We start from the raw sequence: 14,006 nt of genomic DNA on the forward strand, positions 1-14,006 counted from the left end.
AAAACTGATAGAATTTTGTATGTCTATGCCACCATAAAACAAAATACATATATGTTCACATTTTAGTGGATGTCAAATTTCCACCCAAAACGTTTGCATAGGGGTGTGTGGGTGGCTCAGTCAAGTGAGTCGGTGCTCAGTGGACCATCCGATTCTTGATTTTGGTCATGATCCCAGAGTTGTAGGATCGAGCCCGGAGCTGGGCTCTGGGTTGACAACGTGGAGCCTGCTTGGGATTCTCTCTCTCCTCTCTCTCTGCCCCTCCCCTGCTCTCTCGCTCACTCTCTCTCAAAATAAGTCAACTTAAAAAAAAGGTAAAGATCTTGTCTAGAAGACTTGCTTTTGGAGGACCACATGCCATTATAATATCTAAGGGCAACAATTAATTTTGGCCCCCTTGGGAGTCGTGTGGCTCCCACTGAGAATAATACTCTAAAGGGCGTTGGACAATAAACAAATAAGTGGAAAAGGTCATATCAGAGAGCCAAGAATGTTAGGAGGGAGAATGAAATGGAAAAGGAGGGAGAGAGGCTGAGGGGCCACTTGACATCTTGATCATTGGAATCAGGAAAACTTCCCAGACTTAGAAAGACCAGCCTCGATTTCTTCAGCTGCAGGACGAAAATGGCTTCCTCCTCACAGTTCCTGGCACACAGTAAGCTTTCGACAAGCGAGCTTTATTGTTATAAATACGTTTTTTAAAACTTTGCTCAAAGGTAAATGGAACGTATCTCTGCTCAGCCCGGGAGCCCTGGCCCCGCAGCTCACGCAGCCGGCACCTCCACCCCCGTCCGCAGAGGGCGCTGTGGGCGCTGCGGCCGGGCCGCTCTAGGCGGCACAGGAAGTCTCGCGCTCCCCTCGCTTCCGGTCTCTAGCCCGGGATTGGGCTGCGTGGAGAAGCTCGTGAAATGCCGACTGGAGATTTTGAGTGAGTCGAGGGGCGCGGGGCGAGCGCCGGGAGGGGGGGCTGGGGGGCCTGGGGAGCATCGTGGGGCCTGGGTACGTCGAGGCGGCGGGGGCCTGACCTCGCTGACCCAGCCCTCCCCTCTGCACACTTCTTGCAGTTCGAAGCCCAGCTGGGCCGACCAGGTGGAGGAGGAGGGCGAGGACGGTGAGTGTGCCCGGGCGCCCCAGGCCACCGCAGCCAGCCCCCCAGGCCGGTCGCTGCCGCCTGCTCCACCCCCTGCCAAACCGCGGTCCGATCCCGTATGCCCCGTCGCGGCCAGCCTTGCCCGGCGCCATCCTCTCTCCGGGCCAGCCTATTGCCAGTTCCAGATGATCGGTGGCTTTTCCCACTTGCCTGCCGCCGCCCAATCCTCGTAGCTGCTCCGGGGAGGAAGTTGTAACAGCCCGCCTCCCGCGTTTATACGAGCGCCGGGAGAGCTTTATGGGCCGCCCCTGCCTGCGTCCTTACCTTTGCTCGAGGTTACTCCAGCCAGCTCGGCGTCCGGTCCCGGCTGCCCCAGGGCAATTCTTCGCCACTCCTCAGCCCTGCGTCCCGCCTTCACGGGCCCCTGGTGTGGGCATCCGCCCCCAAACGCCCCCCCCCTTTTTTTAATGTTTTATTTATTTCTGAGAGAGAGAGCATGAGGGGGAGGGTCAGAGAGAGAGGGAGACACAGAATCTGAAACAGGCTCCAGGCTGTGAGCTGGCTGTCAGCACAGAGCCCAATGCGGGGCCGGAACCCACGAACCGTGAGATCATGACCTGAGCCGAAGTCGGACGCTTAACCGAGCTACCCAGGCGCCCCAAAGGGCCCTTCATTTTGTCTCGGGAGCTCCCGCTCCTCCAGCTCACCCCTCCTCCCCACACTCCCTTTCCGCAGACAAATGTGTCACCAGCGAGCTCCTCAAAGGGATCCCTCTGGCCACAGGCGACACCAGCCCAGAACCTGAGTTAGTCCCGGGAGGTGAGTGAGGCCCTCCGCTCCATTCGCGGCTGCCTCTCCCCAGCGCATCCCCTCCTGGTCCTCACTTTCCCCCCGGGCTCACTTTCCTCACCTCTTCTCTGTCCCAGCTCCACTGCCGCCTCCCAAGGAGGTCATCAATGGAAACATCAAGACAGTGACGGAGTACAAGATAGATGAGGATGGCAAAAAGTTCAAGGTGAGGCTGGGGAGGGGATGGTGTAGGTTGGGGTTTGGCCCCAGGTGCCTCAGAGAAACAGCAAGTCCGAACCTCTCGCCTCCCATCCGCAGATTGTTCGCACCTTCAGAATCGAGACTCGGAAGGCCTCGAAGGCTGTTGCGAGGAGGAAGGTGAGACCCTTTTGTCTTGGGGGCTCCCCCAGGACTGGCTCAGAGGAATTAGGAATCCTATTTTTTGGGGGTGCTTTTATTTTTAAAAGTGGGGTTTAACTATTTGTACCCATGATGTTGGAGCACGGCTGAGGGCTGGAGGTGTTTGGACCCTCCTGGGGCACTGAAAATCCAGGGTGCGAGTGGGTGGGGTTAGAGTCTGGGAGGAACGGAGCCAAGCCCCACCCTGAGGTGGTCACGGCAGTTCCTGATGAGCTGGGCTGCACACTTAGGGACGGCGCCATAGCAGTAACATTTGGCCCAACTTTCTGTGCACTTCCCGCGCCAGACCCCATGCCAAGTGCTTTGCAGGAAGTGTTCTCCCATTTGATCCCCTCAGCAGCCCTGGGAGGTGGGGAGCATTTTGGCCCCCATTTTGTAGGGGAAGAGGCTGAGGCCTAGCTTGTTTAACTAGCTCAATGCCCCTTATGCTCTGGGTGACCCCCGCATACCCCTGAGCATCACTTCCTGTGGGAGCTGGGCCGCCTACGGTCACGGGTCCCCAGGAACGGTTAGCTGTGCGGCTGCCTCCTCTGGGCCTCGGCTCCCATCTGGAACTTGGGGCAAAGAGCTGTCCTTCCCTCCTCTTGGGGCCGGCATGAGGCCGAGGCCTGGCACACGCCAGAGGGGTGCACACCAGGAAACAGGGACTGTCATTGTCACCAGAGTGGGGAGCTTTGGGGGAGGGTGAAGAATGTGGTTCAAGGCCCCGACGCCCTGACGGGGACTACTGTGGGTCTGGGATGCCAGCGGAAGGGGTCACCCTTGCCCTTACCTGTCCCCTATCCCGCCCTGAGCCCAGAACTGGAAGAAGTTTGGGAACTCAGAGTTTGACCCACCAGGGCCCAACGTGGCCACCACCACAGTCAGTGACGACGTGTCCATGACGTTCATCACTAGCAAAGAGGTGAGTGGGGCGACAGGGCAGGGCCAGTGGCCGTGATGGTGGTGGCTGGGGTGTGACAATCCCGCTGAGTGTCCCCTGGCTGCCCACCCAGGATCTGAACTGCCAGGAAGAGGAGGACCCGATGAACAAGCTCAAGGGCCAGAAGATCGTATCCTGCCGCATCTGCAAGGGTGACCACTGGACTACCCGCTGCCCCTACAAGGACACTCTGGGGCCGATGCAGAAGGAGCTGGCTGAGCAGCTGGGCCTGTCCACCGGCGAGAAGGAGAAGCTACCTGGAGGTGCCCAGGCCCGGGGATGTGCTTTGGTGGTCCTGGGGGTGGGGAGGATCGCGTGCACCTCTGGGAGGGCCCTTGGCCTTCACCTGCTGTCTGGGCACGGGCTGCTCCCCTCGAGAGTTGACCTCCCACGTCAGCAGCAGCACCGCGAGGCTGTGGCTGGGTCCCGGGTTTGTGTGAGAGCGAGTGGGGCTGGGGGGTGCTGACCGCGGGCGATGGCGCCCACCTCTGGTCGGGGCCGGCAGACCAGTGCTTTCCAGGCCCGTGTGTCCACCACACGTGCTTGAGCCTTGTCAGCTGTGATTGTTGTGGACTCGAGTGTGGCGGGTCTGTCTGCCACATATGCGGCCACAGCCCTGTGCTTGCATGTCTGGACAGTCCTACACCTGTCACTTGCCAGGAGTGTGTGGGACCTGGGGGCTGTCCCTGCCATGTTTCCGTGTGTTGGGAAGCTGAGCGTTTCTCTAGCCCTCAGCTGAGGTCGCCCTGACTTCCTGGACATGACCTTTATGTCCACGGGGCCTCGGAGGGACCAGCCAGATACGTGCCCTTTGATAGACCGTGCCTGGCGCGGCTTGGGGCCAGAGCTGCCAGCATCCTGGGCGGCCTGCCCCTCGTCTGTGCCAGGGTGAAGCCTGACCCGGCTGCGTCTGCCTCCAGAGCTGGAGCCTGTGCAAGCCGCCCAGAGCAAGACGGGGAAGTACGTGCCCCCGAGCCTGCGGGATGGGGCCAGCCGCCGTGGGGAGTCCATGCAGCCCAACCGCAGAGGTGAGCTGGCGGCCGGGAACCTCCTGGTCCCTGGGGATTGTCCTTCGGCTGCGGCCTGGGGAGGGCAGTTCTCTCACCGGCTGCCTCTCCTTGCCTGTCCAGCCGACGACAACGCCACTATCCGTGTCACCAACCTGTCTGAGGACACTCGTGAGACTGACCTGCAGGAGCTCTTCCGGCCCTTTGGCTCCATCTCTCGCATCTACTTGGCAAAGGACAAGACCACTGGCCAGTCTAAGGTGGGCTGGTGGCCGTGGGGTTTGGGGAAGGGGCCGCCTGTCCTGGTTTGTGGCCCTGACTCTGCCTCCTCCCCCAGGGCTTTGCCTTCATCAGCTTCCACCGCCGTGAGGATGCTGCGCGCGCCATCGCTGGGGTGTCTGGCTTTGGATACGACCACCTCATCCTCAACGTCGAGTGGGCCAAGTAAGACCCTGTCGCACCCTGCTTCCTGAGCCTTGTCACACACAGCTAACACTCAGGCCATAGCCCCCGTGCCAGCATAAAGCCACCAAGCTTGTTCTGAGGGACGGGTCACTGTCTTTCCATTCTCAAGGAGGCCCCACTGCTCACCCCCCCAACTCCCCCATCGCCACAGAGGCTCCAGTTGTAACATGGGGGCTTAGGATGCCCCTTGGGGTCTGAACCCCTCCCCCACAGGCTGTCCTCACCATCTCTCTCCTCTCTGTTTCTCTCTAGGCCGTCAACCAACTAAGCCCGCTGTCACCTGGCCCCAGGACCCCACAGAAGGAAGCTTCCCAGAGCACGGGGCTCTCGGCAATAAAAAGGTTCTAGTTGTCACATGCTGTCTTGTTTATTCACCTTGTTTAGTCATCTGCTTTGCGGCTAGTGGGGCCAGCCCTCTCCAGACCAGTGCTTCGGGGCAGAAATGCCTGTCCTCCCTGGCCACGTGCCGGTCCCCAGTCAGGTCCTTCTGTAGAGCACGGAGGCGGCAGTGGTTCAGGGCCAGTTGGTGGTTCAGGGCCAGTGGCCTTCCGTGCTCTTGGCCTCCCATCCTGCTGCTGGATTCCAGTGCAGGGGGCAGCGGCTCAAAATAGGCCGGGTCATCAGCTCCGGGGCCTAGGGCCCCGAGGTTTTGGGGGTGCCTGCGTCATTGAGGGGCAGGACTTGGCCAGAGCTCCCAGGGTCCTCAGGGCGTTGGCTCTCCCTGCAGCTCCCCAGACCTAGGCGGCAGTCTAGGCTGGGTGCCACCGCCATGTACAGCAGAGGGTGGATGCAGATGGCCAAGGGCATGAGGCCCCGCATGACCTGGTGGCTCACGTAGGTCCTCTGATCCAGCGCGGCTTTGGCCTCGGCCAAGTCCGCAAAGTCCGGGCAGCGGGCTCTCCAGCGCTGCCGGGCGTACACGTTGAGCACCAGCGTCACGGAGTAGGGCACGTAGGAGCCGGCGTAGAGGGCCAGGCCACTGGCCACCAGCACTGCCACCCGCAGCTTCTCGGCCGCCGTCGTGCCGTGGCTGTGCAGCACGGCCCACCCCAGGGCGCCGTACGCCGCCAGGGCGAGCAGCAGCGGCAGGCCGCAGCCCACGGTGGCCAGCAGCAGGCTGTACACCCTGTAGGCCTCGAGCTGGTGGTCTGTTGTCCCCAGGCACTTGGTGCAGGCCTCCGGCCTGGTCACGGAGCAGTTGCCTTCCTCCTGCGGCCCCTTCAGGCGGGAGAAGCTGAGCGTGGGCGCGGCCAGCAGGGCGGCCAGCACCCAGCCGGCAGCGCTGAGCGCCCAGGCGTGCCAGGCGTGCAGGCTGCTGCGGGTGAAGAAGGGGTGGACGACGCTCAGGTAGCGGTTCAGGCTGATGCAGGTGATGAAGAGGACGCTGCCCAGCAAGTTGCAGGTGAAGAGGAAGCGCTCCAGGCGGCACGCGAGTTCCCCGTGCTGCCAGTTTTTGGGCGGGTAGAGGTAGGCGGCCAGCGGCAGCAGCGTCAGGGCGTAGAGCAGGTCGCTGACGGCCAGCTGCGCCGAGAAGACCACGGCTGGGCGCCACGGGCGCCGCTCCCGGGTGCCAAAGCGGTATAGGGCGAAGCCGTTGCTGGCTGTGGCCACCAGGAACTCAGCCGCCAGCACGGGCCACAGAAAGTCTTCCTGGAAACGGCTGAGGATGCGGTTGGCAGCCGCCGAGAAGTTGGCTGGGCAGGGTGTGGCACCTGTGGGCAGATGGCGTCACCAAGTGAGCACCGCCCCTCCGCATGTGGCTCTTGACGCCTTGGCCTTCAGAGCTCCTGCTACGTGGCTGGCTGCACAAGCCCTCTGGGGACACGCATTCTCTGGGTCCTTCCCATGCCCAGGAGGGGGCGCCAGCCACAGCAACTTCTTATGGAGGAAATCCGGCCCAGGAAGGTCAGCAGCTGAGTCTGGTCAGCTGATACCTACCAGGGTGGCTCTGGGTTCTGGGTCCTGGGTCCTGGGTCTGGAAGCCTCCAGAGCCAGGGTGGTCACCGCCTTCACGTGACCACAACCCAACAGTGACCACCCAGAACCACCAAGCTCGGGGTGGAGGAGGGGAAGTCCTTGTCCCACTATAGGCACCCCCCCCCCCAAAAATCCATCAAGCCTCGCTGCCTCTACCTTCCCTCTGTCACTTCTCCAACCTGTTCTCCCCATGGCCTCCAGAGGGCACCAAGGACATCTGAGCCTGGTGGCTTTGGCTCAGGGCCCTTTGAGGCTCCCTCCTCATGGGGAGGAAAAGGTAATACTCACCTCTGCCACTGAGGGGCCCCAGGAGCAAACTTTCCTTCAACCTGCAACCTCTCATCTCTTCCTGTGACTCATTACGTGTCTTTCTCACACTGGCTTTTGGTTTTTCCTTCCCACACCGGCTTTTGACTGTTCCTTAAGGGCACGTTCCACCTCAGGGCCTTTGCACGGATTCTCTTTTCCTGAGTCACCAATGCCCCCACTCACTTCTTGGTCTCCGGCCCTGAGGCTTTTTTTTGAGAGGTCTGTTCTGACCCTGTAATACCATGACTGCACCCCCATACCCTTTATTTCTGCAAACCCTGTGCTTCCATCTGACCGCTGCTAAGAAAACGCCCCAAAAGACCTCTCAGGGGCTGCCCCACCACTGGCTTCCCAGTGCCCAAAACCAGGCCTGGGACACAGCAGTGTGGATGAGAGCAGGGATCTGGAATGGATTCCCTCTCCTGTACCCAACTTAGCCTCAGCTTTGGGGTAAACAGCCTGCTCCCAGGCTGTCCAGCAGGCTGGCCGCTAGCTCCGTGCAAGATGCAAGCGGCCCTTCCTCCCCTACTCCTGCTTCCCCAACCACACTTCTGCCTCCTCATCCCAGCTCTGCTCTGGGAGGAAGTCCCTGTCCAGACGTGATTAACTCCCTCCCGTCCACCTCCTAGGAGCCAGCCACACCCGCCCTCAGTCCCGGCCTGAGCCGCAGGGGCCAGGACCCTCACCTGATGTGGTGGTAGTCATGGCCCACGTGCCCTGCGTCCGGGTCCACTGCTGAAGGTGCTCTACAAGCCGTGCAAGTCTGTGCAAGTGAACCAGCACCAGCACAGTGTGGCCCCTTCCTTCCCAGCAGCTCCACCCTCTTTCTCTCAAAGTTGGCAGCTCCGCCCACAGCCAGCACCAGCCAGCTTCCACCCCTGGCTTCCTTCCTCCTCACACTTTGCCCTCTGGAGCAGCCAGTCACTGGCTTACAGGTACCCGGGGTCTGGGAGGGGGGTAAGCAGGGGAGAGGCCCAGGAGCCCGAGGCACCAGACTGAACCTGCCCATCGCCCTCCCATGTAACACAGTCCCAGCATGTCCACTGCTCAGGATGCGGGAGAGAACCTAGCTTTGGGGCAGAACCCAGTCCAGTTCCAGAAGCTCCTGGCTCGAGCCTCTCTGGGCTTTCTGCCGCGCAACTCCAGCTCTCCCCGCTCCAAATACAGACTCAAGACTCACAGGAAAGCAGGCATTTACCAGAGTGAGGTTGGGGGAACCGCTCCTTTATGAAAGGAAACTGAGGGCTGCACCTGGAGGTCCAGGTGGAAACCCAGGGCAAAGGCGCTTGGGCCCCAATTTGGGGCATTCCATGCACTGCACCAGGCTGGCCTCAGACGGCTTTCTTAGGTGGCCGTGCTCGACCTCGCCTGTGCTCCCAGGCAGCTCCTCTGCGTTCCGGCTGGCCCTGGCCCCGCTGGGGCCTGCCCTTGGCCTTTGGACGCCTCTGGCCAACACTGCGATCTGGCCTCTGCTCCCTTCCTCGCTGCTTCTTGCCCAGGGCCCCCGCAGGCCATCTTCGTTTGGCTGCCTTCGGGAACATGTCTGTGGGGAGAGACCATGTCAAGGCCATCAGACCACAGGGACAAGCCCAAGGTGACCAGCTGCACAAAGCCTCGTCACCTACCCTCATCAGGCTCCTCTCCCACTGCCTGGCGGAAATACTCGGCTTCATCCTCCTCTTCCTCTCGCTGGCCAGAACCCTCCGTCTCAGGGGGGGCACCGGGGTCCTCAGCATCACTATCCCCACTGGCCTCTGCCCGTGCCCGCTTTATGCCTGCCAGGCTCTTCTTCCTGGAGGAGGACGTCATTTAGGGCAGTGGCCTGCACCCGGGAGCCCCCCCCTCACCGCGCAGCCCACGCCACACACCTGTGTGCCTCCCGCTTCTCCCGCTTGCGCTGGACATTCTGGGCCTGCTGGGCCTGCCTCTGGGCCTTGAGCTGTAGCTTCTCCTCCTTGGCTGCCAGGATGGCCTGCAGCTCCTCCTCGGTCTTGTGCACTGAGCGGGAAGAGCCAGGTCACGGACCCAGGTGTGTCGGTGCACCTCGCCACCCACCGCTGAGGGCCCTGGGCTCCCAGCCCCATTCTCACCGAAACTGTGAAACAGCACGTTCCCCTCCCCAACACCCTCCTGGATTTTGATGAGCTGCAGCGTCATCCGAGGTCCAATCTGCAGTGACATNGGCGGGAGGGCTGCCCGAGGAAGTCATTTGTGCCACCGGGCCCGCCCTGGGCCGGGCCTCACCTCCGTGAGCCGCACAGCGCTCTGCTGGGCCCGCATGTTGCCGCGGCCTGCGACGGCCTGGGGCAGCTCGGTGATGTTGTGCTCCCCATCGGGCTCTGCCTCACTCTCGGACAGCCCAGCGCCCCTGGGCAGAGACACACGCGTCAGCAGGGGATCCCAGGCTCCCGGGATAGCTCCAGGGGCTCCAGCGGGGCAGCGGTTTCCCCACCCAGTGGCCTTCTCACGTGGCTAGCAGCTCACTGATGTCCTGTAGACGGCTCATGTTGGGGAACTTCTCCTGTAGAAGCTTCTTCATTCCACGACTCGCGCCCACAGGAACGACTTTGATGCTACTGCAAGAGCCAGGGTGTGAGACGGCGGGTTAGGAATCCTGAGACTGCAGGTCAGCTCTGCCCCCCACCCCGCCTTTCCGCAGTGCGTCAGGGCGTTTACTTTGAAACTGAGCAATCACAGAGCCTCAGCAGGAGCGTGGTCATCAGCCGCACACGGAAGCCGTGCCTCTCCCCCCCCCCCCCCCCATGAGAGTACTCACTAATGACGGAAATCTAGCTCCTGGGAGTCAGGATTGTAGTTGATGAGAAGGCAGCGCTTGATGGTGTTTAGGTTCACCTGGAAGGGAGAAGTGAGGGCACAGCGCCGTGTCAACTGCCCACAGGCGTCCCCGTGTGCTGGAGCCACAGCAAGCCCTGGCCCTGCTCCGGCAATCTCCCAGCCAGGGTGTGGGGTGCCGCCGGCACTGTGGGGGCTGACCGACCGGCGGGCGGCTGGCTAGAGTTCCTGGTTCCGAGGCCGTCCACACCAGGCTCCCTGATGATCATCTAACAGGCGAGTTGAGACCTGTTGGTGCGGGGACTAGCAGCTGGGGCTCTGGGGCCAAACAACTTTAAAAAAACAAAAAACAAAACAAAAAAAAAAAACACCAGTCCTAGGGCACTTGGGTGGCTCAGTCAGTTAAGTGTCCGACTTCGGCTCAGGTCATGATCTCCCAGTCTGTGATTTCAAGGCCCGCGTCAGGCTCTGTGCTGACAGCTTAGAGCCTGGAGCCTGCTTCGGATTCTGGGTCTCCCTCCCTCCCTGCCCCTCCCCTGCTTGCATTATTTCTCTCTCTCAAAAATAAGCAAACATTTAAAAAATTAAAACAACAAAAAACAAAACACCCAATCCTGCCCGTGTCTAACCTCCCGCTAACAACTTCCCCTTTGTCAGTCTGTCTCTCCATCTGTAAACTGGAGTCCTGTTTACCTGGCACGCTGCTCAGGCTAATACTCAATTCCCACCGAATAAATAAACGGCCATCAGGATCATTTTCTCCCTTCCAGAAAATAAGGAAGCTCATGAGGAAGTCCCTTACCCCAGGGTCACGAACTCCTGAACGAGATTTGACCTGAGGAGCCAGAGTGCTTGGCCTCGGCCCTGGGAGGCGAAGACGGAGCAGACAACCCAAGGGCTTGTGTGTGGTTCCTTCTGGAGGCCCCGCCACCCCCCCCTGCCACATCAGGCCCAGCCCACCTTGTGCACATTGATGGAGGGGAACAGGTTCTGGAACATGGTGGCCATGAGCTTCACTTGCATGCCATGGGGGCCGAAGCTGTTGAGCACCAGCAGGGGCGGGTGGGCAAACTGCTGCTCGTGCATGCGGTGTCGGCGCAAGGAGGACACCACGTCGCGCACTAGTGTGTACTGCAGGGGCGGAGGGGGAGAGGAGTGGGTGCCTGGCCGCCACACATGGTCGGCACCACCCCTGAATCCATCGTCTACACAACACAGCCCTCCTACCTCCGATCCTTACCTTATTGATCCGGAAGGTCAAGGTGGGGCCTCCTGGGAGGCGCATCAGCTTCTGCAGGGGAAAAAAAAAAAGAACTGGTCAGAGCCACAGTATCCAGCTAGCGAGCAGGGCGTGGGAACCTTCTCCCCATCTCTTCAGAGCGTTTACTTTGAAACCAGAATCATGGCAACTCAGAGGCATATGGGTTCATCCTGAGAGCTGGCGGAGGAGGAGGGCTGGGGAAGAGGAGGGATGCGTGCGTTCACTCACAAAGTAGATGTTTGTCTCCGTTTTACTCAAAATCAGGAAGTGTGTGACCCCAAGCGGCCCAGCCACTGCCACACAATCCTTCAGGGTGTTTTTCTTTCGTATCTGGGAATTACAGAAACAAAATGGAAAGATCATAAATATCTCCTTCTTGAGCAAGAACCATAAGCTAAAGCTCTTTGGCCCTTTTTTTTGCATTTTAAACTGTCGCACGAAGAAACAAGGAAGTGGAATGTTCTTGACCTCTAGAACTACCCAGACTTAAACTGGTCTCTTACTTCCCGGGCCCTGCGACGCTAATTACCTTCCTCTCGGCCTCTGGGAGAACCCAAGTTTCCACCCTGGCTTTGCTGACTCGAGGCCCTTCTTAACCATCAGCCTTAGGCATCCGGCCAAAGCGGGTACACCTGCGCGCCCTCGCAGCTGCCCCACGAAATCCGAAGAGGCAGAGACGATGCTCCCCAGAAGGGTCCCTTTCCCCAGCCAGGGAGCCTGAAGGCTCGCGCGGTTCTGAGTTTGGAGCCCCCTCCGTAGCCGCGAGGACGGGGCCCAGGGCTGAGGGAGGCGGGGTGGGAGGTGCAGACCTGCAGGCGGGTGGCGGTGAGGGGCTCCATGACCCGACGAAGGTCCAGGCTGAGCTGCCGGACGCCGCGACCCGCGCGGCCGCGCGCGAACACGAACGAGTGCGGCTGCGCGGCATAGGCCTCGAGGTTGCGGAGCTGCGCCTGGGCGCGCGCGCGCNGACTCCTCCGCTAGGACCCTTATGCCGGGTGCTTCCGGCGCCGCGCCGCTCACTTCCGGCGCCGGGGAGGCGCCCACGTGAGGCGGAACTGCGCGGTGACGTCACCAAGCAGGCATGCGCATCAGGTGGCGGCAAGGAGCAATCCACGGAGGGATTGCTATGGAGACACCTGGCGCTTGTTTCTGTGGAAACCGGGCGGGGCTAGCGTCTCAGGGAAGGGGCGCGGGCTTCGGAGACACGAGTTGTGGGTTCGAATCCTACCTCGGCTCATTTACACCAGCTGGGCGATCTTGAGAGCCATTTTATCCACTCCGAGGCTCCTAGAAGTATCCCAAAGTGGGGATGGTAATCATTTCTCCTCTGACCCACTAATTAAGAAAGATGATGCACAGTGCTTGGCACAAAGGCACCAGAGACCTAGGGAACAACCAGAGAAATGGAGAGAGCATAGCAGTTAGGGATGTGGGCCCCCAGCTCCTGAAGGCCAGCTGCCTTCCCCGGGGGCCCTGTCTGCGGCAGAGAGTTGGAAACTCCACATCACCTTCTGGAAACTTAGGGCAAGGCGGGCGCTTTGTGAATAACTCACCCCCTCCCAGTTTCCACTCAAAGCCCCAGTCTTGGCCTCAGGCCTCTGGCTTCTTCCCCAGAACCTTGGGGTGGGGAAAAGGGACGCCCCCAACGTCTCTTTTCCTGTCCCATAGGTTTCCTTCCCCCATCTGCTTCCCCTCCCTCATCTGCCTCCCCTCCCTGTCTCTTCCAATTTGCCTCCTGTCTCCTGTCTCTTCCAATTCTCTCCCCTCTTCCCCACTCCGTCTTCCCCTCCCCATCCCTGTCTTCTTCCTATCTCTGTCTCCCTCTGCCCAAACTTCGTCTCTGCCATCAATTGTCTCTTTCATTGCCTTCAAGTTTCCATCTCTCCTATGTCTCTACCCCCATCTCTCTCTCCTCATCCCTCTTCCAGACTCCCCCTGTCTCTGTCCATCTCCTCCCATGTCTCTCCCCTTCTCTGTCTCTTGGACTCTCTCTCCCATCTGTCAGTCCCTCTCTGTGACTTATGAGGTTTCTTCCCTGCTGCCAGTGGAGGAAGCTGGAGGGGGCTGCGGGTGGGGGGCCAAGAGGCCCAGTGTTGGGGGGCCCAGCCCAGGCCTGGAGCCCAGCCTGGCAGCCTCTCTCAGATCTGGGACGACCATTTCCTCTTCCAGCCCGGGAGTCCACTCGGGTTACGAGTTCAGGACGGTAGGAACCGGGCGAAGGAGGCTGCTCCCTGAGAGTGTGTCTGCAGGTCAGTGAGGCCTTTGTGCAGGTGGGAGACCCCAGACCGGGCTCGGGGCGGGGGGGCTCTATGTGAGTCCCTTTGTACCTCTGAGAAATGACTGCGTGGTTACTCCTTTCTGTTTTTGTCCCTGCGTGATCTGACCTGAGGATGTGACCGTGTGTGTGGGAGACAAATGGGAGCACGTCCCCTGCGGGGGGCAGGTGGGTGGGTACCGGGGTTTCACCACCTACCTGGTTGGCACCTCTGTGCTTGCCAGTGTGAGACCCCACTCTGCCCACAGGGTATTTTTCTTTAAGTCGTGGTGTGTGTGTGTCGGGCAAATCCGCAGACACGCGCACAGATTCTGTCTTTCTCTCTGCGGCTCCGTGCCGCGGTCTGCATGTCTCATCGGGTATCTGTGTGTCTTGATTTCTGCCCTGTTGTGGGTACACAGTGTGTGCGAGGGGCGGGGCCTATGCGTGTGAACACCGGAGCCAACTTACCCGGGCTGAGATCCACCTTTCCCCGGCTGTGTGGCTGCAGGCAAATCACTCACCCTCCCTCAGCCTCAGTGTTCCCTGCTGTAGAATGAGGCTACAAACCGGCTCAGGTCGTGAAGACTAAACGAGATAGAAGGTGTGGTGTTTATAGAGTCACGGCCGGCTGGCACAGCAGGTGCTGGTGTTTGGTGCTGTCTCTCTCTGGGGTGTGTCTGTGACCCCCCCCCCCCAGCCCCCTGGGGCCTGCAGCC

General features: G+C 60.6%; 4 protein-coding genes and 2 non-coding genes across 6 annotated transcripts in view; 2 read left to right on the forward strand and 4 right to left on the reverse strand.

Moving 5' to 3' along the window:
* Window positions 1-836: 836 nt before the first annotated feature.
* On the forward strand, window positions 837-5,047 carry EIF3G (eukaryotic translation initiation factor 3 subunit G). Its single transcript, XM_077767941.1, has 11 exons — window positions 837-928; window positions 1,065-1,111; window positions 1,826-1,909; window positions 2,017-2,105; window positions 2,198-2,257; window positions 3,099-3,203; window positions 3,295-3,484; window positions 4,142-4,249; window positions 4,352-4,488; window positions 4,566-4,672; window positions 4,946-5,047. The coding sequence occupies exons 1-11, from the start codon at window positions 909-911 to the stop codon at window positions 4,959-4,961; spliced, it is 963 nt and encodes a 320-aa protein (XP_077624067.1). The 5' UTR covers window positions 837-908; the 3' UTR covers window positions 4,962-5,047.
* On the reverse strand, window positions 5,036-8,059 carry P2RY11 (purinergic receptor P2Y11). Its single transcript, XM_077767940.1, has 2 exons — window positions 7,666-8,059; window positions 5,036-6,405 (listed from the first exon to the last, which is right to left on the reverse strand). The coding sequence occupies exons 1-2, from the start codon at window positions 7,682-7,684 to the stop codon at window positions 5,327-5,329; spliced, it is 1,098 nt and encodes a 365-aa protein (XP_077624066.1). The 5' UTR covers window positions 7,685-8,059; the 3' UTR covers window positions 5,036-5,326.
* Window positions 8,060-8,155: 96 nt separating this feature from the next.
* Window positions 8,156-11,992, reverse strand: PPAN (peter pan homolog). The gene is made up of 11 exons (XM_077767942.1): window positions 11,843-11,992; window positions 11,262-11,363; window positions 11,013-11,063; window positions 10,733-10,903; window positions 9,756-9,832; window positions 9,448-9,555; window positions 9,224-9,347; window positions 9,070-9,148; window positions 8,848-8,977; window positions 8,605-8,771; window positions 8,156-8,522 (listed from the first exon to the last, which is right to left on the reverse strand). Exons 1-11 carry the CDS (start codon window positions 11,870-11,872, stop codon window positions 8,311-8,313), a joined length of 1,251 nt encoding a protein of 416 aa, XP_077624068.1. The 5' UTR covers window positions 11,873-11,992; the 3' UTR covers window positions 8,156-8,310.
* On the reverse strand, window positions 9,633-9,712 carry LOC144234713 (small nucleolar RNA U105B). Its single transcript, XR_013336044.1, has one exon. It is a non-coding gene; the product is annotated as a small nucleolar RNA U105B (small nucleolar RNA).
* On the reverse strand, window positions 11,132-11,217 carry LOC144234717 (small nucleolar RNA SNORD105). The gene has a single exon (XR_013336049.1). It is a non-coding gene; the product is annotated as a small nucleolar RNA SNORD105 (small nucleolar RNA).
* A 29-nt stretch (window positions 11,993-12,021) lies between the features above and the next one.
* ANGPTL6 (angiopoietin like 6) overlaps window positions 12,022-14,006 on the forward strand; it is a 14,699-nt gene continuing 12,714 nt past the window's right edge. Inside the window, exon 1 of the mRNA XM_077767979.1 lies at window positions 12,022-12,077. Coding sequence (XP_077624105.1) covers window positions 12,022-12,077 — 56 coding nt within the window. The remainder of the gene's footprint in view (window positions 12,078-14,006) is intronic.

Source organism: Crocuta crocuta, unplaced genomic scaffold (assembly GCF_008692635.1).
Source record: "Crocuta crocuta isolate KB4526 unplaced genomic scaffold, BGI_CrCroc_1.0 scaffold115, whole genome shotgun sequence".
Taxonomy (NCBI): Eukaryota; Metazoa; Chordata; class Mammalia; order Carnivora; family Hyaenidae; genus Crocuta; species Crocuta crocuta.